The 26,538-nt window shown below is 40.0% G+C and overlaps 1 protein-coding gene across 1 annotated transcript in view; it reads right to left on the reverse strand.

Annotated features, from left to right (window-relative positions):
* Window positions 1-204: 204 nt before the first annotated feature.
* Window positions 205-26,538, reverse strand: part of RFX8 (RFX family member 8, lacking RFX DNA binding domain) — a 27,493-nt gene continuing 1,159 nt past the window's right edge. Inside the window, exons 2-15 of the mRNA XM_009869489.1 lie at window positions 24,376-24,499; window positions 21,593-21,654; window positions 19,838-19,924; window positions 15,867-15,929; window positions 14,318-14,372; window positions 13,169-13,297; window positions 13,005-13,082; window positions 12,412-12,525; window positions 11,611-11,761; window positions 10,186-10,244; window positions 6,797-6,953; window positions 5,144-5,238; window positions 3,914-4,028; window positions 205-464 (exon numbers count right to left, since the gene is read on the reverse strand). Of these exons, the coding sequence (XP_009867791.1) occupies window positions 205-464; window positions 3,914-4,028; window positions 5,144-5,238; window positions 6,797-6,953; window positions 10,186-10,244; window positions 11,611-11,761; window positions 12,412-12,525; window positions 13,005-13,082; window positions 13,169-13,297; window positions 14,318-14,372; window positions 15,867-15,929; window positions 19,838-19,924; window positions 21,593-21,654; window positions 24,376-24,499 (1,549 nt within the window). The remainder of the gene's footprint in view (window positions 465-3,913; window positions 4,029-5,143; window positions 5,239-6,796; window positions 6,954-10,185; window positions 10,245-11,610; window positions 11,762-12,411; window positions 12,526-13,004; window positions 13,083-13,168; window positions 13,298-14,317; window positions 14,373-15,866; window positions 15,930-19,837; window positions 19,925-21,592; window positions 21,655-24,375; window positions 24,500-26,538) is intronic.

The raw sequence follows: 26,538 nt of genomic DNA on the forward strand, positions 1-26,538 counted from the left end.
CTTTGTGGTTTAGGTGACATTGGACAGAGCTTCATGCAAGCCTAAGTTCCATTAGTTCTACTTTACACACTCAAAACCCTCCAAATAACCACCCTCTTCCTGATCCCTCCAGATTCACCCAATTTATAATTTTTTATTATTATTTTTTATTTAAAGTTAATGTTTATTTCACCTTGCTGCCTGTGGCTGTGTCCACCAAACAACTCAGAACTCTGGAAAAACGTTGCTTAATCCAAAATTGTTCTGGCTCTGCATCAACATTATGGGAGCTTTTTGTGGAGAATTGACTTCAGGTTGCTCCTCTGCAACATAGCTACTGAGATGGCTGGGCTCATAAACCAACAGAACAGGGGAGTAATTTTGCTTTGCAATCCAGAAACTTTCATCTCCCTCCTCTTCGATATAGGACAGGAAAATGTGAGCCACATAATCCGTCAGTAGCAAATTAAGCAAATGCCAGTTTCCTAGATTTAAAGAAAAACAAAAATAATTTTAACAACCTCTTTGCTTATCTTTATGATGTCTTCTTTTTTGAAGAGCTTTGTTATAGTGATGAAGTGACAGATTAGCAGTCATCAAATACTACTTACAAAGTTATGTACTTCCAAATGCCACAGCAAAAAAGGTACAAACTGTAGAATTTAAATGTAAGCAAAAGTCTTTTCCCCTTATTTTAGCTATAGAAGAAAGTCCACTTGTGTTTATTTGCTTTCCTGTTCAAGTTCTTCCCCTACATTCACTGCTACTACAAGGCTTACCAACAACTACATATAATCTCCATTCTCTCTGCAGATAAATCTTTCCACCTCTTTCCAAGCAAATGCTCCTACAGATGTCTCTATGTCTTCTACCTATGGCACTAAATGACCTACCTTGCAGCTTGGGGCATAACTGCTAAAATCCAAGAGGGATTCACTGAGGCCACTGACTTTTGAATCATACCTTGTTTAACAGCCCTTACAATAAAGAGGAGATCTTCTTCCATGCCAGAAATCCACATAGAAATTCATCATACAATTCATAACCTCTGCATCCCACAAACATGTTTACATCGACATCAACATGGAGATAACCACAATTTACATGAATGACCAAGGGTTTACAGAGCTTTAAAAGTGAAAATGACTGGTTATTTCAATGTTATATGTGTCTGAGAAGCTGCTGCTTCTGCTGTTTGTCCTTTTGTGCATCTGTAAATAATAGCAAAGTAAGTGGAAGAACTTGTTTATCTATGGGACAGGGAAAGGGACTTTTGTAGTCACAGTTTGAACTCTACAGATCTGACACTAGGAGTTTGTGAGTGTTTCTAACAATTTTACATGTGTTTTCAATACATTCAATAACAATAAGCATGAAACAGAAGCCACCACTCCAATTACTCCTTGGGATAACACACAGGGACACAGTTTTGAAGAGGAAGTACGTTGAAGCAGCTTGCATGTAAAAGAGGAACACACAGGCCACTGTCCATCCAGCATGAGCTCAGCAACATGTTCCTAAAGGCCTCGGAAGGGGAGACCGATAAAGCAATGGAGATGTACGAGCTGCTGTGAAGCTCTGTGACAGAGACGTGTAGAAACACATTTGCTGGAGAGGAGGTGGAGCTGAAAGAGCTGTGGAGATCCCATCAACCGTGGCTGCTATAGCCCACTTGTTCCTTGCTGCCACACAGTAAGGGCAACTGCACAGTTCCTTCAGTCACACTTGAGTATCACCCATCTGGAGGCTGGACTGGAAAAAGCTGACTTTTACTCCTAAATTCAGAGGTGTGAATATGCCAGCGTATTATGCACACCAGATGTGCCAAGCTCCAAAGCCAGGGCCCCAGGCAGAATTAAGTTTGGTTTTGGTCACTCATATGTGGTTTATTTTTGGGGGGAGGCACACTGCATTAACATGACACTCACACATTTCCTTAAATAATTGTGTTTCCTCGGTGTGGATGCTACATATTTAAACTGCCCACCATTCCTTCAAGAAATGCCAAGATTTAAGAAATTTCTGAAAAGCAATGACCTTGAATACAGAACTTTCACACCAGATGGCTTGTTAACATAACGGCTTCAGCCTTGTCCACTAAAACTTGAAATCCTACCAGAATAGAAACACAGGAAAGAAGGGACATTGTTGGATGATACAGCCCATCATCTTAAAGAAACAAACATATTAAGAAAGAAGATAATAATGATCAAGTCAATTGGAGCATCAGAGAGAAAGATTTAAAGATATTTTTAAACTTTCTCATGTGAGAATAAATTCAATCTTAGTGCTATCGAAGTATAGTAGAAAGACTGTCACAAGTGGGATGAAAATATCATTTGTAACTAGTTTAAGGAAGGCTCAGCAGAGGAAGGGATGTTCTCCATTAGCTGTGTCCCCAACGCACTGACAACTGCAGAACAGGGAGGCAATTCATTAAATGCTTCTTGTGATGGAAAGAGGGAAGAGGATTTCATTGTCGTTGGGGATTTCAGTAAACATTATGCTTCCAGTGCTGTTCTTGGAATTCATTCCTAATTTCCTCATTGCTCAAGATATTGCATGTAACATTGGAGAGTTTTGTGCAGAACTCTGGAGACAGAGAAAGGAATGACTATTTTATTATTACTGTAATGCAGCAGCTGACGAATAAGGGACCCTACTGCACCACGTTGCCTGCAGACGCAGAACAAAACTGTGATCCCACTCCAGAGAGTTTGCAATCTAAATATAAGGCAAAAGGTTGCAGGTAGATGCAGAAAAGAAGTGTGCACATACATGCACAAACACTGACATTAGCAGGGGAAGAATACAAAAGAATACAAAACACAACAATCTTACACCCGTTTGTTAAGTCTTTGTAGGAAACATACGAAAAGTATGGTTTTGAAGGGGAATTTCAAAGAAAATAATGAGGTTTTCTTTGGTTATTTTTTGAAGCCCCATCCAACAGAAGAGGAAAAAAATACTAAGGTGCTCCTTTGAAAATCTAAAAAGCAGTTCATAGACTTTGGGATCAGATGCTGCTCACAGGAGACAGTGCATTTCTGCAGAATGAATATAGCGAGAGGGCCTCTGGGAGGTTTTGCCAATGAAGACAAGGGCAGGTAGGGTTGATGCAATACAGAAATGGAAGACACTGAACTGATTCAAGACATGGTTGTACCACTTCAAAACACTTTGAGTGAATGTGACCGCACAGTCCATTCATCTCTTTTGCCTTGTACTGCTGTGGGGTGGATTTGATGCTTGGCAGCTCAGAGCCCTAATACATAGAGAAAATTAACCCAGCTAAAGGATTGACTCATTTTCAGTTAGTTTAACACCTTAAACAGACTTGCTGCTGGCTAGGCAAACATGCGTGTCAGTGAAAGGTGTAAGGAAAAGAAACCCATAGCTGTTGTCAGAGGAAGTAACTGCCTTATTGGAAAGTAGTTATTGCAGTGGCTCTACTCTGGCTGCATTATGCAGAAAAGAAGTGGAGTACTTGGAGCTATCACTCATGAGATCTGGAGTTTTTATAGTTTTTATATTAGCTCTTCATCACACAGTTCCACTGGGATGAGGAAGGGAGAGCAGAGGCTCACACCTCAGGCTGCTCTTCCCTGTATTTCCACAGACAAATGATGGCTTCTGCAGAGAGAGGGAGTCCTGGCCTTCCCACTTTCTCCAGCTGCACGCTCCTGCTTTCCTCCCCTGTGTTTCTCCTAGAGTTTGGATCAGATCTGGTTGAAAACTAACCATTTCATTTTCCTGACCTGGCTCACTACATCACCAGACAAATGGTACTGCTTGATGCAAGGAAGGGAGTAGGAAGAAGTGATGCCACTATGGACTGTGACACCAGTTTATGTCAGCTAAAGTGATCCAGTGACTCTGCCATCTCAGGACACAGAGTCGGGTATCAGGTGTGAGTCTCAAAGCTCCTGCTTACCAAAACTGCTTGCGCATTTGAGGGTTATGTCCTTGCTTATGGCACTCAGTAGAAAGTTCCATCTCAACTGGAAATCTGATGCCAGTTTTCTAAACTCCTCTTTACTCCTACTTGGCTGCAGATAGAGAAAAAAAATCGCTTTATCAGAAAGTTGTTTAAAAGAATTCCTTATTGTTTTGCAGACTGTTTCCCTATACAAATGGCATACAAAGGTGGAGCAAGCAGGTTTTTTGTGAGAAACCCGGAAGAACTTAGGTTGAAAGGGATCTTTGGACATCATCTAATCCAGCTACTTGCTCAAAACATGGTCAACTTAGTTCAGGACTTGTGCAGCTGAGTTCTAAATACCTCCAGGATTCAGATTCCATAGCCTTTCTGGGTAACCTCTTGCTATGCCTAGTTACTCTCCTGGTGATTTTTTTTCCTTATCTACAGGAAATTTTCTTTGCTGCAACTTCTGTCTGTTGCCTTATGACTTATAACTGTGAATCCCCAGGAAATATCCCACTTCATCTTCTCTATACCATCCCACGAGGTAGCTGAGCATTCTATGAGATGAAGGCATCACAGAACTGTAAAGTACTATTGTTAATTAAAAAAAAAAGAATCAGAAAGGCTAAAAAACCCCAAAAAACACTTTACAACTGCCCAGACTCAAGTTAATTGGTCTGGCAACTGGCTGAATGGAGTGGTATCATCAGGCTACTGCAAATTTGGAATCAGTGATGGAACCAGGGTGGTAGAATTGGTGTCCTACAGAAAGGTGCATGTGCAAGGATGATCATGCTTGAATTTTGCACAAGAGCTAGAGACATTGTACTGGAAATTATCACTCTCCTATCATCTGCTAAAAGTCAACAGTTTCTTGAGTCAACAATTTCAGTAATCATGAAGTGTTCTCTTCATCTTTACTAACATCTTTCTTCTGAATTTTAGTTCATTAAGGATTGGTATAATATGTGTCTATGAAGTGAGAGCAGATATTGAAACCACCCAAGAGGATATATGCACAGAAGTATGCTTGTAGTTGTTTGCACAGATGGAGTTTTTGTATGCCAATTAATTCCCTCTTTTTCTGCAGCATGCATAAATTGTATTTATGCAAATCTGCAGTCTGGTCAGGTTGCTAGTGTACAGCGTAGCTCCTGCAGACTAGTGACAGTCAGCATGTAGCAGGATAAATGATGTGATCACTCTTTTGTTTCTGAGATTATTAAATTAATTTTATACCTGAATGACAAAAGCCTGAAGATTTGAAGACACAGAGTTCAGGAGAACCCGAATATCTGTAGAAGGTGCCAGCAATGGTATTAAGTCATTCAGACCTATAAAATATAGAAGGGAGATAATTACTTGAAGTGATTGGCTTGCTTTTTTGTTTGTTTATGCAATTTTTAGCTCTTTTTTCTTTTATCTTAAAATATATTAACACATCTGCTTATAGCATTTTTGATTAATATATTTATACTATGCCTTTAGTGAGAAATAGTACCCTACTTTGAAATCAGTCAGACTTCACATTTATGTCCATTTCCACCATATCTGCACTGACCTAGCCATCATGACAAAGGTGGCAAGAATGCACACTTCCAACACGAAAGCTGGAATTTGGTTATATGCAATACCAACTTCCTTATTTTTTATGTGGTTGAGGAAAAAAAAAACAGTTTATCTGTTGAGGGGGAGAAAACAGTTTTAAAATAATAACAGAAAATGTGGAATATTCTGTAGACCAGCAGAAATATATATAATATTGCCACATACCAGTGCAGCTATTTGCCCAAAAGACTGGAACCTAGCACTCAGTGCCAGACAGTACAACACTATCGCACATCTCTGAATTCCTACCCTTCTAACTGAAACGTCTTTCTTCAAGAAGGCATGTAGATAAGGTCTGTGAAACCTTGCTTATTACAAACAACAGTTTGGAAAAGTGATGAGAAGAGAGAATGCAATAAAACCACCTTGGAAAAAGTAAGATCATTATTCATATAATAAGCAAATATAACAAAAGCATTTTGCGCAATGGTCTTGATTTTGAGATGTATATAAATATGACTTAAATGGTTCTCCTGATGGTTCTGTGAAGAAGGCAAATTATTATTTCCCCTGAAAGCAGTCACGGAAAGGCTGTGGCACATCCCTTGTCAGGAACTGAGGCTGTGGCAGGCCAGGAACACAGAACTGAGGTTTCCGCCTGTCAGTTCTCTGTGCAGCCTAGTCCAAAAACTTGCCTGTCTCTTGCTAATAATTTAAATGGCAGCCCATTAATCTAAAAATTAGCTAGCCATTATGTTGCCATCCCTTTTCATTAAGCTGGCAAATGCCTTGTGTCATGGCTGCATACAAACTGTGTATTTTATGGTTTACAGCAGCACGTCGATTCCTCAGGCTTCAATGCAGCAAAAAGATAGGAAAGCTGAAGGCCAATAGTCCTCGTCCAGTTCAGCACACAGTATTTTAAAATCTGGCCACAAGAAATGATTTTGTGTACTTTGTTTAATAACAGAGGAAAATGTGAAATGCAACTCTTCAAAACATTTTTTTTGGTCAAAGAAAAAGGTAAAAAATTAATATCCCTGTTTGTCAACCTTCTAGAAGATACACCATTTAGTAACACAACCCCCCCATCCTGCTGCCTAGAAAACTTTAAGAGAGTGTCAGGATGGGAACCTTTTCATTCTTAACATTTAAAGTTAAAAGGTTAATATTACATGCTCCATTCTCAATTTTATTGGTTATTTTCCAGTACCTCAGGTTAGAGCAAGACTGCAATTCCCATTAGGGCAGATGCCATGAATAAACAAGAGGAAATGCCAGAGCTTTAAAAACGGCAAGCAAGGGCTTAAGTGGATGGACGAAATATAGCAAAAAAAATATTACATTTGAGTCCTATGTCATTCTGTAGCTCCTCTGGATTCCTCAGCTTCCTTTGAAAGTGGCTTCCAGGCACATGCAGAAATCCCTGATTGATGATGGCATGCAAGTCTGATCGCAGAACAGTGACTTCCCTGTTGCTGTTCAAGACTGTTCTCATTGTCTGCAGATAATAAGAAAATGGTTAATGTCTTTCGTTTTCTCAAGCCCTTAACTCAGTCAAAAAGCTTCCCTTATTCACTGCCAGACTTTATATAACCAGTCTTCAAATTGGGGGGAATAAAATAATTTAAAAATCAAAGAAGATGAATTTTGAGTTGTCTTAAAGAGTTTTTTGTTCTGGAAGATATTCTTCTCAATGATGGTCTGTGTTGTTGTCTGTGATAGAGCAGACAAGGCTAACATGCTTGAAGTATCTGGGCAATTGGTTTTGCCTAGAGTTATTATAGTTACATCAAATAATGGCATTTTGTCTGAAACATGGAATGGCATATCAAGGCTGACTTTCCCTCAGTGTTATCTGTCCTTAGTATGTGTTTCAATTATATTCAAAGGTAAGTTTTCTCATGTTGCCCAAGCCTTTGAGAAGGTAAAAATACCGTAAGTATGGTGTTAGATAAAATAATATTATTTGGGATTTTATCCCATTTATCTGCTTATGAGTCATTTGTGAATGAATCTGTCTTCATGTTTATCCCAAAAAGTATTACTCACACAGATACTGCAAACAATTTTTGCAGCCTTCCATTTGATCGTCATCTCTTCTTTTTTTTTTTAATGTAATTACTAGTATAAACCAGTATTGCTTCAGATTCTTGATGAAATGATGCAAAGAGTAAGGAAATTAAACCTGAATCTGTTAAAAGTTGTTAATCTATACATTTAGTCTCTCACTTCCACACTGAAGTCAGTAAGATTCTAAAGCCTTTGTTGAATTTGGGATTTTTATATGAATAACCATGTCCAGTTTGGTCTTTCAGAAGAAAAATAATTTTTGTAAAATTTATGAAAACTTCAGGATTCATAAACACTTTAACAAGTCCCATTCACCAGGTGCTTACCATGACTCCACAAACAGCAGTGAATGTGGCTGCCCATTTGTTTGCATTGGAAACATAATTCCCAATCTGGCCATTTTTCTTTTTCATCATTCTGCCAGCTTTACTGAAATACCAAAACCACTTTGCCTTCCAGTCAGAAATCCAATTCAGCTAAGTTAAAGACAAAGTTTTTTTCTTATTTTACTTGGAGATTCTAGTGTCAGAAGAAGAGTTGCTGCTTGCAAAAACAACTCATGACCCGAAGGCTGGGAAATACCAGGGGCAAGATCTTCTGTACACTCTGCCGGCACCTGTCTCCATGCCCCAGTGTTTTAGACTGATCCTTTTAGCCATTGCACTTCCCTGTATGAAATATAATTCTCTAAATGACTAACAGTCAGCTTACCAGAGGCAGAAATCAGCCCCAGGAAATGACAGGCATCATATTCACATTCCTTTCTCACAAGGAATTTGCACCTTTTTATGCTCTAATTACTTCTGCATGTTCAGGTAGTAGCAGCTGTCAGCCTGCTATATCTACACATGATGGGAAAGTCGCTTTTTTTTTATTTTATATATATTGCTTACTCTGCCAAAATTGTTCCTATTTTCTCACCAGGTGGCTGAATTATTGCAAAGTACTCTACAAGAGATGGTGTGGTTACACCATTCAAAGGTTGCAGCTGCACATCTCTAATACGTCTCATTAGGAGCACTCTCACCTGCTTCGACCATCAGTCTCTGGCTGAAATTCCAGGTGCATTTTAGACAGAGAAAACTGAGAAGGTTTATTAGAAATACCAACGACTCCTATGTGAGAAGATGAGATAAACTTCAGGTTTGGATAGAAATAACTGAGGAAGGATGTGGTGGAGGTTTGCAGGGAGAATTGCATGAAGAATGGCAGAAATATTAAAGCTAATAAAATAAAGTACTTTTTCTCACAAGAAATACTCAAATGCTGGAACTTGCTACCCCAATATGTCATGCATGCCAAAATCAAACTATTAAATACCAAGACATATATACTATCTCAGATTGTTGGAAGCCAGGAGAGTACAATGGAGGAGGAGTGAGATATCACTTGCTCTACTCAGATGCACTTCATGTTGGCCACCCTTATGGCAACAACACAAGCAGCTGACGAGGGTCACAGGGGAAACAGGATATAAGTTTACACAAGCCTAGGATCAGGTCTAGCTGAGTAAAACACTCATCTGTCCTTTCTATAGACTGTCCACCTCCCCATTACGGTCATCTAGTCCCCTGGTTGGGGGTTGGACTAGATGACCTTTAAAGGTCCCTTTCAACCCAAAACATTCTACGATTCTATGAAGCATCTGCATGTTTTGCACAAGCTGAAAATTTTAAACACCTGTGGTGTTCAGCTGACTGTCTTCTGGTGTGCGTTGAATGGGAGGATGCATTTGCAGGAGGATGTTTAGCTGGCATTTGTTTCCTACCCTGTTTCACTGGAGCCCAGTATCCGTGGCTTTGGCAAGATCTTTAATAGAAGTTGTAATAGAGGCTATGTGACCGCCAAAAGACTACGGGGAGACTCATTTACAAGACTTACATAATTTAACTTATTGAACCCATTGTTTTTAAATTGCCAATGGGACTAATCATCAGGTGCACTGGAACTCCTTTGCCCTTCCCTTGTATTTTAAACAGACGCTGGAGAATGTAGCAACACCATTTACTTGTGAGAACAGTGCCAAGAGCTCGTCAGCATGAAAAAGAATCAGGCTCAGAATGTGTTCAGCTGCAAATGTAGATCTGACTCAGATTCTCAGGTCTGTGAGGTTCATTTTGTGCCAGTTAAACAGCTCAAAGGGCTGCTGCTAGAGAAATTCCCCTGATGGGGGTGCAATTCTCTTGCCCTAAATCTTGAGGGTGTAAATTCAATGCTGCTTCTCTGCAGCCAGTATATTAGTGATTTCCCTTGCGCGGGCTGCTGCAACACTTGTCAGAGACAGTAGTCACGACGCTGCATAAAAAACAATTTTAGAATAACCCTGGCATGTGCTATCTGACTGATTTTGGCATGGCTGGACAAAGATACTGGAAACTGTCATCTAACCCTTCCAGCTACTGTGTTCTCTTCTTAGGGGACCAATGACTGTATCTGAGAGGCTTTCACAAAATCCAGGGGAAGGAAAAGTCCCCCTAAGCATACTTACAGTGTGGGAAGAGACAGATAGGAGGGTGAGCGTGATTTGGACCGTGGTTGGTACACAACTAAGAACACCTGTGGTGCTGCTGCTATTATCCTACAATAGAGCATCTCATAAAACGTCCAGACCTTGTGAATGAGATGCCCAGCTTTTTTGTTTCATGGATTCTGGAACATACCTTAGCCATGTTAGAAAGGTCTGTCTTTCTCTTGAGTCTTTTTTTAAACAATGCAACTTCTGTTAAAGAAGAAGAGGCAGATATTTCGCATAATTATTATTTTACAGTCTAAAAGATGTTAATGAAGACCAATCTTTGAAGTTAGAAAGTCGATCCCTGTGGGACCTAGGGAGGCTAAAGGAGGGGGCATTGAGCCAGCATTATGAGCTGGGCTGGGGGCTCTTGCAGTTTAGAGCTTGCAAGCAGAAACTGCCCAGGTCACCACTTTTCCTGCACTGCAGATCTGTTAACCCATGACACACAAGGAAAGATATTTCAGATTTTTTTTTTTACGTTAAATACTTCTTAATCAAGACTAATAGTCTGTTACAGGTACGGTTTAAGGTGAATGAAAGCAACATTAATTCTAAACCTCCTACATTTTGTTTAGAGGGTTTAACATTTCCACATATATGTGTCTATAGTTCTGCAGCACTCTTAATAGGAATTGATTTCCTTGGCTCTATTTTCTTCTGCTCATAATGTGTTGTAATTATTACAAGTATGGTCCAAGAATATCCTTTTTAAGAATCAAATATAAAATAACTGAGTCTTAGTTACAGGAAAATTGAGTAATAAGCAACTTGAAAACTTCTGTAGGCAGGAAATGGTTTTCAAGGGAAGGTTCCTGTTTCACAGAAGTTTGTACAAAACAGAAGGACTAGTATGTATAAACAAAGGGTTGCAGCTGATTAGTTACATGTACTCCCATGCATACACTATTAAACATTCAAATACACTACTAAACATTCAAATGTAAGAAATGCCACACTTAAGACTGTCTGCAAGTCTTCCTTGACCATACGAATGCTAATACGATTGTTTGTCTACATGGAAGACCTGCTTTGTCACTGAGGAGTTGGTCTTCACTCAATGAGCAACTGAGAAACATTACATTTTAGCCAGAATCTTCAGCAACACAAATATATCCTTTAATGACAGACATAGTTTCGCTGTGGGAATATGGCTTTTTTTTTTCCCTTTACATTGAACTGCGCTACAGCCATTAATTAATTTATCAGCACAAACCCACTTGCAAGGTGAAGAAACAGAACAACATCTAAATTTGAAAGGGCAGACTTTGTATTGTTCAGGTATCTACACAGCCAGAGTGATCATGGCAAGAGATAGATCCTTTAAAAGATTCAAGTACACTTTCATTTACCATGAATTGGGAATAATTTTGGCTTAAATTTGTTCTCTCACATTTTCTGAGACCATTTATTTTTAATCATATCCCAGCTAACTCTGTTCCTCACTACTATCAAAGTTATATCAGCTTAAAATGTTTTTAAACTAATTTGTCTGAGAGTCTCGTAACACAATCTTCTGTCCAATTTAAGCAAATACTTTTTTCATTAAAATCTCTTTATTACTCAAACGTACCTTTGGATTTGGACGTTTGGAGCAGTAATGGAAACCCTGCCAAAGCATTAAGCAGCCAAAGTCCAATGTTTTCACTGAATGATCTGATTGACGTCATTTGTTGCACAGGCACCTCCTCCAGGAAATCTTGAAGTAGAATGTTTTCAATTTCCTAGAATACAAATTAATGGAGCTGTACATAATTGGTGCACTACAGATATTTGCAACAGCATGAAATGAAATTGTATTGATAGTTTATATGTAAATGCAAAGAAACCCTTTTTTCTTCCAAATAAGCAATAGCTAAGCTACATTTATTAGCAGAAGAAAAAAGGTCCTAAGAACAAACGTGATTTCCTGAATTAATTACTAGATACCGCTTAATGACCGGCTGTAAATAAGAAGCAAATTATTTTGATCAGATAACTGCATATTTCTATGTGGAATGTCCCCAAGAAGTGCAGTATTGTTCTCAAAGGAAATACAGCTCTCGTAATTTGGAAAACAGCTATCAGTTCAAATATCAGGCACATAACCTCATGCCAGAACCACAAGACCACATTTATAACAGCATACTCCATTGATTTTATGGACTTTAGAAGGAATATATAGCAGCAAAATGGAAATTATTGCAAATTCCACTTGCTTCTTTCAAGAGCCATACTGTATTGTCTCAGAAGAAGCCAAAGAACAAACTTGAGCTATGAATGAAAATCACATTGTACAGCACACAAGAAACAGCTGGTCCTTCTCCTCAGGTAAAACTACCAAAAAGACATAAACACATAACATAATTACAACAAACAAGAGTGTCTACAGTACCTTGAATAGCTGCCTATCGTAGCTTTTGAACAGCTGGAATACATCTGGCAAGGACATCAGTGCTACTTTTTCAGGCTGCAGAGACCTCCAGAATGACATGATACAGTCTTTCACCTGTCGCACAAAGTCCTTTATGAATTTTTACTGATTTTGCCCTTGTAAATGTGAAGCATAATTCAGTAAAACAGCACACAGAAGCACAGAGGAAAAAGAATGACTGTGGAGCTGAGCACTTCGCCCAGCCCCATCCCAATGGGGCTCCAGCATAAGTGGAAGCATCCTGAGGCAACAAGCAGAACCTTGAAGGTAGTGTAAGAAAGAGGAGAGAAACAAAGAACTGTGCTATGGATATGTCATACAACAAAATAAATGTGTCCATGACCTTGTGTTTTGTGCTGGGCTACAAACTCAGATTCTTGGAGCAGATTGTGTTAATTAAGAGTTCCCAAATAGTTTGACTGAATGCTCTTTTTGTCTAGAAATGTTTATCTACATTAGACCAAGCCATCAGGTAAATAAGCTGCACAGAAACAAGTTTATCCTTAGAGTTGTTTGCTGTAATCAGAATGAGTGTTATTAAAGCAAAGGCATACCTTGTCAAGTTCTTTCATCATCACCATGTGTAAGATATCCTGACAATGGCTGTAGTACTCATTGGCAAGCAGCACCACCTGGAGAAAGTAACCAAAAAGAGGATACTAAAAGATCACACAGACAAAAGAGATAACTTGCTTGCTGACCGACTGCTCGAACGTACCATTTCGTAGGGGTATTTCGTCCCTGGTTCTTGCTCGCAAAGATAGAATGTGCTGAATTCAGGCCAAGGGTACTGAAATCTCTCTTGTTCAGTCTTCAGATAAGTGACAGGTGGAGAACAGTGCAAATTCTTGCTCTCAATGAATCAGAGTTTATTTTGAACAATAAAAAAAAAAAAAATCACAGTTATCGTGTCGGTTCTGTTAAAGGTATTAAGTAGTTTCTTGAGATTGCATAACAAGAAGTTTTTAATAAGATGATCTCTTCAAAGGAGTGCTTGTCCTTTTTTTTTCAGAAAGTAAGGATGAGTGAAAGAAACAAGCACGACTGGCTAGATATTTAAATCCCAAACAGTACACAAGTTTCTTTTCAAAAGCAGTGAACATTTAATGCTATATATATCTTCCACATACATTTTCTATAGCACTCATGTCACAGTTGTAACCTTCTAAATAAGGCTGCAGATAGTTGGCTCTACTGTTGGGGTGACAGCACATTTCTCGTCAGCTGTCATTACATCCGCTTCAGAGCACTCATTACCGCACTCGAGTGCTCCGTAAAAATAAGACAGACATCTAGTCTCTCTTTTTTTCCCTCCCTTTGGTACAACTAAGTTTGTGGCTCATGCCTTGCTGGCTGGCTTCCAACAGCCCCAGCGTCAAGCCATCCCATGACAGCACACTTATGGGAGAACTGCCGCAGGTCAGCCTCATCGCTATCCTTTTCGGTGAGCAGGGGTTGAGCTCTTTTTTCCTTAATCTTTTCCTTTTTAAATACTTATCGTGGCAATAAACTTTGAGCGTGTTGAAAAGACACTGGCTCAGTGGCATGAGAGTCTGTTACCGTGGGCCTCAGGCAAGGAAGGTTGTGCCCCACTAACTCCCCTAATACTCAAAACCTGGGCTGTCACCCACAATTTCCGCTCTCAGCGCAGATAGAAGTATCTGAGCCGACAGCAAGACAACAAAAATATTTAGCTACCAGGTGAAATGGGAGTGGAGGAAGTAAGCATTCAGTGGAATCCCACTAAATACTTACTTTGAGGAAGACGATGCATTAACTATATTTTATCAGAACATACTGTATAGCAGTTCTAATTAAACACACAGATAAGATGTTTTGTTTTAAGTCTGATGTATTTGAAACTCACTGTTTCGCTACAGCTCTTGTAACCAGCTGCATCTCCAGAACTGCAGGCATTTCCACTGTGGTAAAAAATACAACAGAAAAAAACCTTTTAAAACCCTACCAATTTATTCTGTATTTACTAAGAAAATGAGTTCAAACTGGACTGAGTGCACTAGGCTGGAACATTGTATTTGGGAAACAAACACCTCTCTCTATCCTCAGCAGATCCATGATTTTCTGACACCAAAGATCAGTTTCTCAATTTTAAGATAAAACTGAGCCATTCATTGTAAAGATGACAAAATAATTAACCATTTAACAGTGCAATGTCTTCCAACCTCTTGAACCAAAAGTGTGTGTTTGCATTTGTAGCTGCAGTTCATTTGGAATGATAATGATTATAAAGATGCAAAAATGAAGGCATAATGACCCTTGTGCTTTGATGTCATAGTACTTACTTTTTCTGCACCCTATATCAGTTTAGATGGCATTGGTTTTTTCTGACTTTCTCTCACGTACTTTGCAAGCCTGCCGTGACGTTCCACATGGTCAGAATTCACCCAGACCTGCAAAGACTTGACCACTGGCTTTTGGCTGAAAAGCCAGGGATGCAGACACAATAGGCTGCTTGCTTGCTTTACTATCTCCTACCTCTCTCCCTGCCTGCTTTGCTGAGGCTAATCCTAAAAGAGGGAGAGGCAACATTGCTCATAAAAGGGACGTGCTGTGGGAGCTGGATTCCTCCAGTCAAGCCCCCATCTGCTGCTGACACCTGCTCGCTGTCTGTGAAGGCATTTCAAACTCCAGGGTCCTTTTGGACTCGGCTGTTTTGAAGGGTGACAGGCAAAGGCTTTGTAGAAAATGTGCTTCCACTAGTGACTGCCAACACTCAGGCTATCTTATCAGATCCTGACTGCTGGGTTTCACTGCTGTGCTGTATTATAAACCAGGGTACCACCAGACATCCTGAAAGGACAGAGGACAAAATATAGCAGCTTCTCTGCTTGGAAACTCAAGCCACTGAAAATGCCTCCTCTCGTGTCTCTGCTGAACACAGGATTGAACTTTGCCAACTGGAAAATTACCTTTCCCTCTGCCCCTATTCCCTGCCATGAAGGTGGTGATCCAGTGAAACAACCAAACTGGCACAACATTCAGGTTGGGCATATTTGGTCATGCTGCTGACTCTTTCTCCAGGTATTTTAGATACCAGATGGCAGCTGGACAAAGGGAAGAATGAGTAAGTAGTGAGGTTTCATAACGTTTCTTTCAAATGGGTCTTTCCTGCAGATTTCTAAAGCCTGTGAAACAAAACTAATGAATATTTTCCAGCTCCTGCTCTCCCAGAGAAGGCGGCCAGCTGTATCTTCTGCTGCTGCTACTATGGCAACACATCTCAGCATCGCTCTCCTCCAGTGGGCTGGTTCCTGCCACAGACTGGCTCCCAGCTCCCACCCAAGTGTAAGAAAGGGTGCAGCCAGCCAGGGGTTCGGTGACGATGAAGGGCAAATACCTGTGGAAAGCTAACATCTGTGGGCTCCCACTGTTAGCAAAAGGAGGTTCTGACTCACCTAGTGCCCACAGAAGTGCTTGGATGCAGGGCAGAGCTGCTGGCTTCCCCCGGAGAGCGGTGCCTGGGTAAAGACAGGACACATAAAAGAGGAGGGTGAGTGGGAGAAGGGGTAGGTGGGTGACAGCAAAATCACAAGTCATTTCACTGTATCCCTTGCAGAGTTTGGATGACGCTATTGGGTGGGAATGAGAGCTAAAATGGGAAATACAGTGGTGGGGGTGACAAAAAGACAAGCAGAGGAGGCAACTGGGAAGGACAAAGGAAAAATGAGTGTTGATTACACTGGGATTAGAAAAGCTAATTTTCCAGAATTATATTAGATTTTTTTTATTAAAAAATCATGAATTTGCTTCACTAGAAAGTCAGAAGCCCAGACCTTCCCTATTACTAGATTCATAAAGTAACTCTTACAAAACCAATATTCACTGGCATTTTCTTAGCACTGCTGTACTGGAAGCCAGAGTAAGGACCATTCCAGGAAGAGCTTGTCCTCAAAGCTCCCATTCCTAGAGAGCATCCTATTGTAATGCGAATCAGTAAATATCATATTCCCTTAAATCTCTGTAATACTTTTGGAGACGTCATTAATTACAGTTGTGTTCATTTACACTTCTTTCATAACATCATCATGAGAGCTGTGGTAAATACATCTTAAAAAAAAATCCAAGGTTTCCAAATGAACCGGCTCACAGATTCCATGTAAGAACATCCTCATCACTCCTCATCACTCCTCATGCAAACATGTTCCAGCCTAGCCAGCTGATACATCCAAGGCCCTGCTGACTATCAAGAGGCCGAAAGCAAACCATTATAATCTTATGGCCATTTCTATGATACCAACAAGCACAGCTCCCCAACCTGCCATATTCCTTCATGGGCCTTCTTCCTTACTACCAGCCCCACGTCAATTGCTGACTTTCTCAATGTGATCACGAAATATTCTTTTCAGTTATTAGAGAGGTGGGTCATCATTTTGAAAACATCCCTTTCTTCAACAACCCATGGGCTGGGTGGATGTCTTGGTCTCTCAACTAGGCTCCCAGCTCCACCTTCCCCTCAGATAGGTGCAACTGAAAAAGCAGCCGCATGTCGGACTCTATTCAGGCATGGAAGGGCGCAAGAGTTATTTGGGACACGTTCACTGCTCTGACATCCCCTGTCTCTGCCAGAAGGCAATGGCAACAAGCCAGAAAAGTGTATCTCATTAACAGGGTCTGGTCCACAGAGCTGCATTTGGACTGCACTGAAATGGTGTATTAAAAACTTTCTTCACTGTCATTTCAAACTTTCCACAGCAACACACTCTCAAACATTGAGATATTATGGGTTAAATACCCCTGCTGCAATTACACAATTACCTCTGCAAAAACGAAATTTGTTCCTGCAGGTAGAAAAGTCTCAAGTTTTCATTACTTTTTTTCTGAATTTCAATTTTCTAGTTGAAAAAAAAATAAGTTTACCATTGCCAGTTTTATCAACTTCATGGGATCATGAAAAATTGATTCTGATTTCAAAAAGTACTGAACCTTGCTGAGAGAACAGTAAAGATTAGATATTTCCTTGATGTGTTCTTATTCCTTGGCAAAGAATGTGCAAAACTCAATACAGATGGAAACAAACTGTTGAAGATGCTGCTTATTTTGTACGTGACCTAATTGTTTCTCTCAGAGTTGTGCTACTCGTGCTTCTCTGCCTGTGTTTTGTGCTTTTTCATTGCCTTCTCTCTGTTGTTTTTTTTTCCTGTTGTCCTTTATCAGACACTAAGAAGGAACTGTGACACCCATCTGCCCCAATGTTTTGTGCCTGCACATTGGCTTGGGACAGGGACATGTGGCTGCATTAGAGTGGAAGCTGTTCTAATTTCAGCTGTCTGGCTTTGTGCAACAGCTTAGTGACTTCTTATAACTGTCTTAAATGAAGGAAGCATCAGACAAGTTAATTTTGTAGTTAAGACACTTGTCTATTGCAACTAGAAAGATGATCTTTGTCTGAATACAGTGTTGTTTTTTTAAATCTGAAAAGTTATGCCGAGAAACTGTATCAAGATGACTAGATGGATGGTTGATGTCAGCCCTTTCTCTGGAATACATCTCCTTTGCCTTGGTTTGACCAAATTAAATACATTTTCTTAGGAGTAGATGTCTGGGCAGGCACTTCTGGCAGCTGGTGGAGAAGGAGAGGGAGGCCCGCAACCAGCACAGTGGTTCCTGTATGATTAAGGGTGAGCTTTAGTGTGTCCCCTGGCCCACCAGGGAACATGGCTCCTTCCCATGAGGAAGGCCAAGGACACAAACTCTGCTGCCATATGTGGTGCTTCTGGCTCCCAGCAGCGGCTGAAGTCTGAGCTTCTGCGCTTGGCCTGGACTTAGCCAACATTGCTTCTTTGGTTCTTCCTAGTTTTTGTGATTTTTCCTCATTTTTCTACACTGGGAGGAAAAAGAGTAACAACTCAAATTCATAGAATCATAGAATGCCTTGGGCTGGAAGGGACCTTAAAAATCATCTAATTCCAAACCACTCTTCTATGGCAAGAACATCTCCCATTAGACCAGCTTATTCAAAGCCCTGTCCAGCCTGGCCTTGAACATTTCTAGGGAAATGTTTTATTCTCTTTTTGATCTCTTCTATGACCATAATTAGCAGCTCTCCTGCTATGCCCAGCAAGACTCTTGTTTTCAAGGGATGCTTCAGGGAAACACGTTTCTTTCCCTGAAGAAGAAAGACCACCAGAGACTCATCCTGAAATATTCCTTGAAGAGTGGCCAAGAACTTTCCCCGTTACAGTTGTCAGATCTTAGGCCTGTTCTGGTTATAGTGGGTGTGGGTAGTGAGGGATATCACTTCAGGAAGGGTCTCATAGGAAACAAGCTTCGAGTTGCCTATGAATAATTTGTTTGGTCTCACAAAAACCAGCTGCCATTTGATCATCTGCTGAAACTGATCCTCTGCCTTGTCCCATTCTTTACCATTGTACCTCTATGGAGTTCTGCAACATGACCCTGCTATAAAACCCATGGGGAAAGGCAACAAACCTATGGGTATAATTTTTCCGTCCTCTTGCAGAGCACACACTCAATTAAGTAACTAGAGAGTAGGATATGAGCCTGGTCTCCAAAGTCCAAGGCATAGGCTGCACCTATGTTTCTTCTCCTGTGTATTTAAAAGGGAGTGTAAAACTGGTAGGGAATGGCAGGAATGGCAGCACTTCCCTTCCTTTTTTTCCATAGAGAAACTCAAGCCCGTGGTTTATCTTAACCGTAAGCTTAACAATGAGAACTCTTCCTTGCCTGCCCACAACAGGACCATGATCATGTCTACACTTTAGTCTGCCAAAGTATCTTACATTCATCAATTATTTTTAAACTTTTAATTTTTAAAATCAATTTATACTCATCTCATACAATTTCTTGTTGTCCTTCCCTTATGGGAGGTGATTTTAAAATTTAAAATTTTAAAATTTCTGAATCTAAAATTTTAAAAGTGGAGGAAGTATTTTCAAAGTAATACACCCCATTGTTTCAAGGAGTAAAAAACCCCAGGTAGCATAACTGCATGTAGGACTCTCCAAAACAGTGCAGCCGTTTATATTTTAATACCTGTCTCTTCAGCCTACAATTTAATAAGGAAGGTGCTACAATGTCATGAAGTAATTTCAATATGTTTATTGGAGCTCCCATTTAGTGTCTCAATATATTAAGTCCTTCTTTTAGGTTTGGCAGGAATTCCTGCTCTTAAGATCTACATGGCTAAAATGCTCAAGTCAAGGAAGTCTGATTAGGCAGCGCGAGTTTTCAGAATGGAACTCCTCTATTAGGGCTCAGCACTTAATGGCATAGCACTTTCATAGTGTGTATAAAAATAAGAAAAATATAATATTGCTGTCAATAGACAATTTACAGACTTTTATGTACAGATAATATATAGATTGTCATGTGACATTTTATGACTAAAACATTTTAAAAACCAAACCTGTGATAATCTTTTTCAGACAGAAGAGAGCAATAACGTGCGTAAAAGGAAGAATTCTCCCTGATAGATATTCCAGAATAATGATACCTAGAAAATAATAAAAAAAGATGAACTGGCAATCATATGGTTTTGAACAAGTCATTGAATAATTCATACTCCTCACTGAAAGCAAATTATCATCCTATTTTAAAAAGAACAAGAAAAAAGCTATATTTATTTTTTAAATTCTGTTGAAAATTTGTCTTCCCCAACAGATCATCATTGCACAAACTCTTTATAAACTCTTTTTTACAGTTTTTGCCCTAGAATGATCTCTTCTAAATCAAACAACTTAAGCCAATGAATGGAATGCAACAGAATTGTACAGAACAGTTACTGAAGTCAGGTACTAGAGTCTCACCAGACAGATGTCCCCATATCCTCACAGAAGTTGAAGAACTTGGTGCAGTTGTTCTGCAAACCTTCACAGTAGCTTAGGGACTGGGTGGCCTATAGTGGTTATAGAGTCATAGAATGGTTTGTGTTGGAAGGGACCTTAAGGATCATCTAGTTCCAACCCCCTGCCATGGGCAGGGACACCTCCCACCAGACCAGGTTGCTCCAAGCCCCATCCAGCCTGGCCTTGAGCACTTCCAGGACCGGGCCAGCCACAGCTTCTCTGGGCAACCTGTGCCAGTGCCTCACCACCCTCACAGTGAATAACTTCTTCTTTATATCTGATCTAAATCTACCCTCTTTCATTTTAAAGCCATTATCCTTATCACTCCATGCTCTTGTAAGAAGTACCTTTCTGACTTTCTTGTAGGCCACTTGTCATGGAAAATTAATACCCAGGAAACCTGCCAAACTTTCTCTAAGGTTTATCTCAACCTTCACGAGCAGCAGAGTCACCACCCCTGCTACCCAGGTGCTACTAGCTGGCCATTCCCTGCCAGTGTCACCAGGAAGATGGGGAGTAGTGCAGTGGTTTCAGGCCACCAGCATCCAGCAAACCTGCTGTTTCGCTGGATCAAGCTGGGTTCAGACTAGTGGAGAAAAGTCGTGGATCAAGTACAAGCATGTCAGTCTCAGAGCCACTCACAATGTTTGTAAAATCACTGTGTCTCAATGCCCTTAAAACATCTCCTTTTCCAGTCTGGATGTTCAGAGTGTGATAAGTTTGGACATTGAAGCAATAAAAGTTTATCGAACTCTCTGCTCTAGAGGAAGAGAGGGAAGGGACAAGAAAGAAATGTAGGAGGAGGAACTGAGGCACTCTGACTTAAATGGTTTTAAACTGTTTACAACACTTCCATTGACCACCAGTACGTGCTGGGTCACTCCACAGATATGTGCAAGAATGAAAACACAACATAGACATTAATCACGGCTGTTACCCCCATGCATCCTGGAGACAGACTTTCCTGATCCGGTGTCTCAAGAGCTCTGAGTAAGGCTGTGATGTCTGGCAGATGCCTCATGGAGCCCTGCTATAATAACCAGTACAAATTGGAGGACTAATTTTTTTAAAAACAGTCTAATCTGGAATTCATGCCCTACTAAAGCTGCTCTGATGCAGTGATTTTCATGGAATTAACTTTATTTTAGCATACTTGGTGCCATCACAAATTGCTCTGGATCTTGCAATGTATTACAGACTTTCAACCAACAATTCAGCTGCCATACTACAGTCCTGGAGCTGGACATTCAGCTTTTTTTGTTGTTGTTAGAACAGTGATACATAACTTGTTTAAACAAAGGAGTCAAAAACAGTACCTGGCACTCCCTCTTTTGCCCAGCCTTCTTGTCCCCAGACCTGGGAAAACTAACCGAATAAGCTGAAAAAAAACACAAAGAAAATTAGAGTTACTCAGCAGATTCATTCTAAAGTGCAAAAATATATCTGCTAGATTTTTTTCTCCTTAGTCACTTCTTTTGCTTTCCATCATTTGCAGGCTACTGCTTGTTCTTACCTCTTAAACGGTAACTGCTGAACTGAACTCAATCAGGTTTTTGCAGATTCAAAGCTAAGTAATTTAAGGGATTATCTCCCTCAGGTAGTAATTTTTTTTTTTTAAAACTAATCTGTTTTACACTGCACACACCAGGAGACCACCCACAGTCAGGTGGGGTATATCAGCTAGGAGAACTCGAAGGTGCCGTGATTCTTCAGTACGCTGCCAGTCCTGCAAGCCTTAGTCATTCAAGTAAGACTTCGCCTACCTGCTCACTAACTTGCAAGGAGTACTCACAGGATAGACCCTGACTTATTTGTTTTAAAAGGACCTGAATCACCGAGCAACCTTCTGACCACAGCGGTGGTTAAATGTGAACTGAGGTCACGCAGCATCTGTCAAGGTTAGGCTCTACACAGTAATAAGACACCGTCAGCGTAATAATCCACTTCACTATGATTATTCTGCATGAGCTGTCCTGTGAAGACAGAGACTAACCCAGGGCAGCTGGAGCTAACATTCCCTGTATAGCAAGAAGAGAGGATCAAGTATACAACATTAGTGAGGATGAGGACAGTCCACACTCAACAGCACAAAGCTCAGACTCCATGCAAAAAAACCATTTGCTGATCCAAAGGCCTGAAAAAGGACAAATATCCCCAACTCACACTAACATGCACCTCTAGTATTAACAGTGCTAGAGTGGTCCTAGTTTTTTGTATGTTTCTGTGTGCACCCACCCCAGCTGCTCCCTTTCTCGTGTTGGTGTTTTAGCAAAATCCCATTTTCCTGAAAGGACAGCCTATAAAACTGGGGCTTCAGTGGCGTGAGACACGTACTTCTTCCCACTGCCTCTTCTACAGAGGTGGAGGTGTGTTTGGATAGAGGGGTAGGACAGATGAGATTAGCAGTGTCTGAAATCACCACAGTTTGATTCACACAGGGCTTGGCTGCAAAAGTCCTTAGAGTCTGCACGCACATAATGCAGTCAGGTTACCATAGCTTGTTGAATTAGTAATAGCTCAGCCCATTACCCACAGGCTGTGGTAACAGATTACATGTGTACCTTCAAGTTTTAACCAGGGTTACTGCAGTTCCTGCCCTCCTCAGCCACCATCTGCATGGTCCCAGCTCCCGCTGCAGGAGGACAGACCGTTTCAAGCCATCGGGGAGTTGCACCCCAGCTCTCTCACTTGGGATGTGTTAACTCACACCGCTGTGCTCTGGATCGGTTGAGGCTGGGAGCAAACAGTTGCGAGCACCAAACTAAAGCAGCTGCGGCTCATCGGCTGAGCTCTTCTGTGTGACCAGACTCATGCCTGTCCCAACTTAAAAGTAAAATGCATTAACTTAAACCACAAGAAGGCTTAGCTTACAAATGGTAGCTCAATCATGCTGGAGCACCTGGAAGTGTACAGACAGGATGGGATTGATCTTACCTATGTGGTTTATAAGGTAGCAATAGATGTCTAAGCTAGTCACTGCAGACTCTGTAGTCAACAAAGAAAAACAGGCAGTTCCAAGGCACAATTCATCTGAGCTACCCAAGATAACTCATTTAGGAGGATGAGTGGAATCATATGTAGCTACTTGTTTCTCTCCATTGGCTGCCAAGAGATTTTAAGGTGACTAGCATCAGGGCAGACATCTACACTGACACAGGCAAATTCTACCCATGGTCTTGGCTGATGGGTGATGATCCATTATGGTAACAAATCACACTGGATCACTCACTCAAATGATAACTTTGAGAGTGATTTAATGTACCAGGTAAAAAAAATTAGATCCACCTGAGATAAAGGATTCCTAAACCAAGATTATCCACACAAATCAACTTGATTTCAGGCCAAATTTTATTTAAATTATTTTGGGTTTGTGTTAAAACAATGCTTAGTAGCTCCTACCGTGGGTGTTAATAGAATAATATTAGCAGTAAAAATAGGAAATTCTGAACAAAATGTCTTGAGCAACAAATAATCACAAGGCATTCCATCTCCCTTAATTTGTTAAATAAAGTTAAACAACTATGAGTGTTTGTAGCAATTGGGATTTCTAAGTGGTAATTGCCCTGTGGGTTGTATCAATCTCTATATATTAGAAGAGTGGAACTGTGTGAAGGAGATTCGGTTTTACATCTGCATTTGTTTTGCTTGGATGATTCTGTAACAACTTTTTTAGTGTGTATTTGGAGAAAAATCTCTGTAAGTACATTTAAAAAGGAAAATATAACATTATGTAACAATCAAAGGGGTCTTTTAAGGATAGAAGAATCAGCTCCTCAGAAAGAGCTTATTAACCTTGCACCGTTTACCCTCATAAAGCTTTCTAAAATATCTCAGCCAAAAAAATCTTTGCTAGTATAACATACACTAGTTCCCTGAAGAAAATGAACTCCACCACAAAGAATGCTCTTTTCTCTAGTATGAAAGTGTCTACATGAAAGCTTACCGGAAATACATTTAAAAAGACACAACCATAATACATTACATATCCATTCTTCTTGGTTAGTTAATGTTTTTTCATATGCAGTCTGCATATTTGACCATCAGATTTTCTGTTTAGGTATCTCTGCTTCTTATCTTATATATCCTATCTACTATGTACCTTTCCAAAGATGGCTGAATTTACTTGATACTTGGAATCTGGACTGCAGCTTTCCATATACAATTCATATAGTATCCAACGGGGTACAACGCATCCTTCACACAAATAGAAATTATCAGATAGCCTTTAAAACAAAAACATCAATTGGTTTATATCAGAATGAGAAGAAAGAATTGTTAGCTTGTGATCGTAATAGCTCACCACATTTACAATTTATTCTGTAATAGTCTGATTTTATAGAAGTGCAGAATCAAAAAGCAAAAGATAATACTTCTATATTAATCTGTATTCAGGCAGAAAATTATGTCTTATATGTATATATATATTCTATGTTTGGTTTTAACTTTTTAATTTCTACTTTCCTGGTTTCCAGAGTGTAAGAGAGATCATTAGACTCTGCTTGTGGTTTTAAATTTAAAAATACAACTTAATAATATCATTATAACGTTAACACCAGAACAAAAAAATATTAGCATCTCTCTGACAGGATATAACTTTGATATTCTAATCATAGAGATCTCCGCTACACCGAAGATAATATGATGAGCATTTTTCCATCTAAAATGTGCGATATGGTGTTTTGGACTGGAGAGTGCACAAAATATGAAGGACCAAATTCCGTTCTCGTACAACCTCATTGATTTTAGTCCAAGTTTAATAAAACAACAGAATTTTAATTTAGAGTTACTATGTAACAGAACTGCAGTACTGAAACTGTTTTAGGTATTTAAATACTCATCCTTTGGCTAAATTCCTTACTCATACTATTTATTGTAATGGCCATAGTCAAGCAAATGCAAATACTTGTGTGAATAAGGTGAGGAGGATGTAACCTTAGTTACTTATTAGAACAAAGTACTACCTTTACAAAAAAAAAAACCCCACAAACAAACTTTAATTGTGAAATATTCCCAATGGTTTCAATGTCAGAAGATAATAGCCCATTGCAGTACAAATATAGGAGCAAAGCTGGAGCAAAGAAACAGAGAGATTAATTTTCAAAGCAGGAAACACTGATTATACAACACTGTTTTCTTACTCTGACTGTTTTTCTGTTATATCAAATGATTTATGCATATTTAATTAATTTATCAGTTGAGTGCTAGCACAGCACAGTGCCAGCTACTCACTGTGCCTTTATCGATAATCGAGCTGGTTGGGAAAGTAGAATTCTCACAATCACTAGCTGAGATAAGCTGGCTGGATTTTGAATCAGCATCCTCTCTTTTATTAGTAGCCTGATTTCAGTCAACGCAGCATTTATCTTTCTGTATTAACTTCATTGGGAGTAGAGGGTGGATATGGTCTTTGGTGAACTGGCTTGGTAGAACAGACTGAGCAAGAGTATGATCTGTGTGCAGCCTGATGATGTCTACCTCACTTTTCATTCGTGTCCTTTCTCCAGGGAATAAGGCTGTCCCTCCTAGTCTTTCCTCTCCCTAGCAAAAGGCCCCCAAATACCTCACTTTTACCTCCTCAGAGCCCATCTTCTCACCCACCAACTCGAGAAGCTGGTGCTGTGCTGGGCTCCTTTCCAGCTCCTCACCATCTCCAGCCCAAACATCCAAGCAGCAAAGGCTTCATGGTTGGTCATGAGGAAGAACCTGCACCAAAAATAGGAGGTCTGCCGTGCTAATGGGGTATTTCCTGTCATGGGGCTGAAAGGTAAATTAAATTTATTCTAGATAAGAGTCCTGACTGAGCTCTACCTCACAGTAGGCAGAAATACTTGTTTCTCTTAGAGCAACCATCTCAAAACCCTTTGCAATTGAGCTGTCCCAGAGGAGATTAAACTTAAGTCCAAATTCATCCTTAATATAACAACACAAGAGTCACTGGAAGTGCAGAAGAAATTAATTCATGCTTCAGTAGCTGGTTTCTGCCAATAGTTTAGGCTCAGCATTTAACTATTCAGTGAAAAAATACTCGGAAATTTCATTTGGTGAATTTATCATCTATTAAACTGTCAGCCTTTTTCAAATAATGAGTCAAACACATTCTAAGTGGTGACACATAATACAAAAATATTGTCTAGTGGGAAAAGAAAACCCACACGGAAAAAGCACAGTGCTAACCTTCTTGCCTATTAGCCCTGAGGTTCTCAAAACCTGAGTGCTTACGGCTTGCCTCAGAACAAAATTGTTAATAAAGACAACAAAATCA

This window comes from Apaloderma vittatum, unplaced genomic scaffold (genome assembly GCF_000703405.1).
Source record: "Apaloderma vittatum isolate BGI_N311 unplaced genomic scaffold, ASM70340v1 scaffold4245, whole genome shotgun sequence".
NCBI classification, from domain to species: domain Eukaryota; kingdom Metazoa; phylum Chordata; class Aves; order Trogoniformes; family Trogonidae; genus Apaloderma; species Apaloderma vittatum.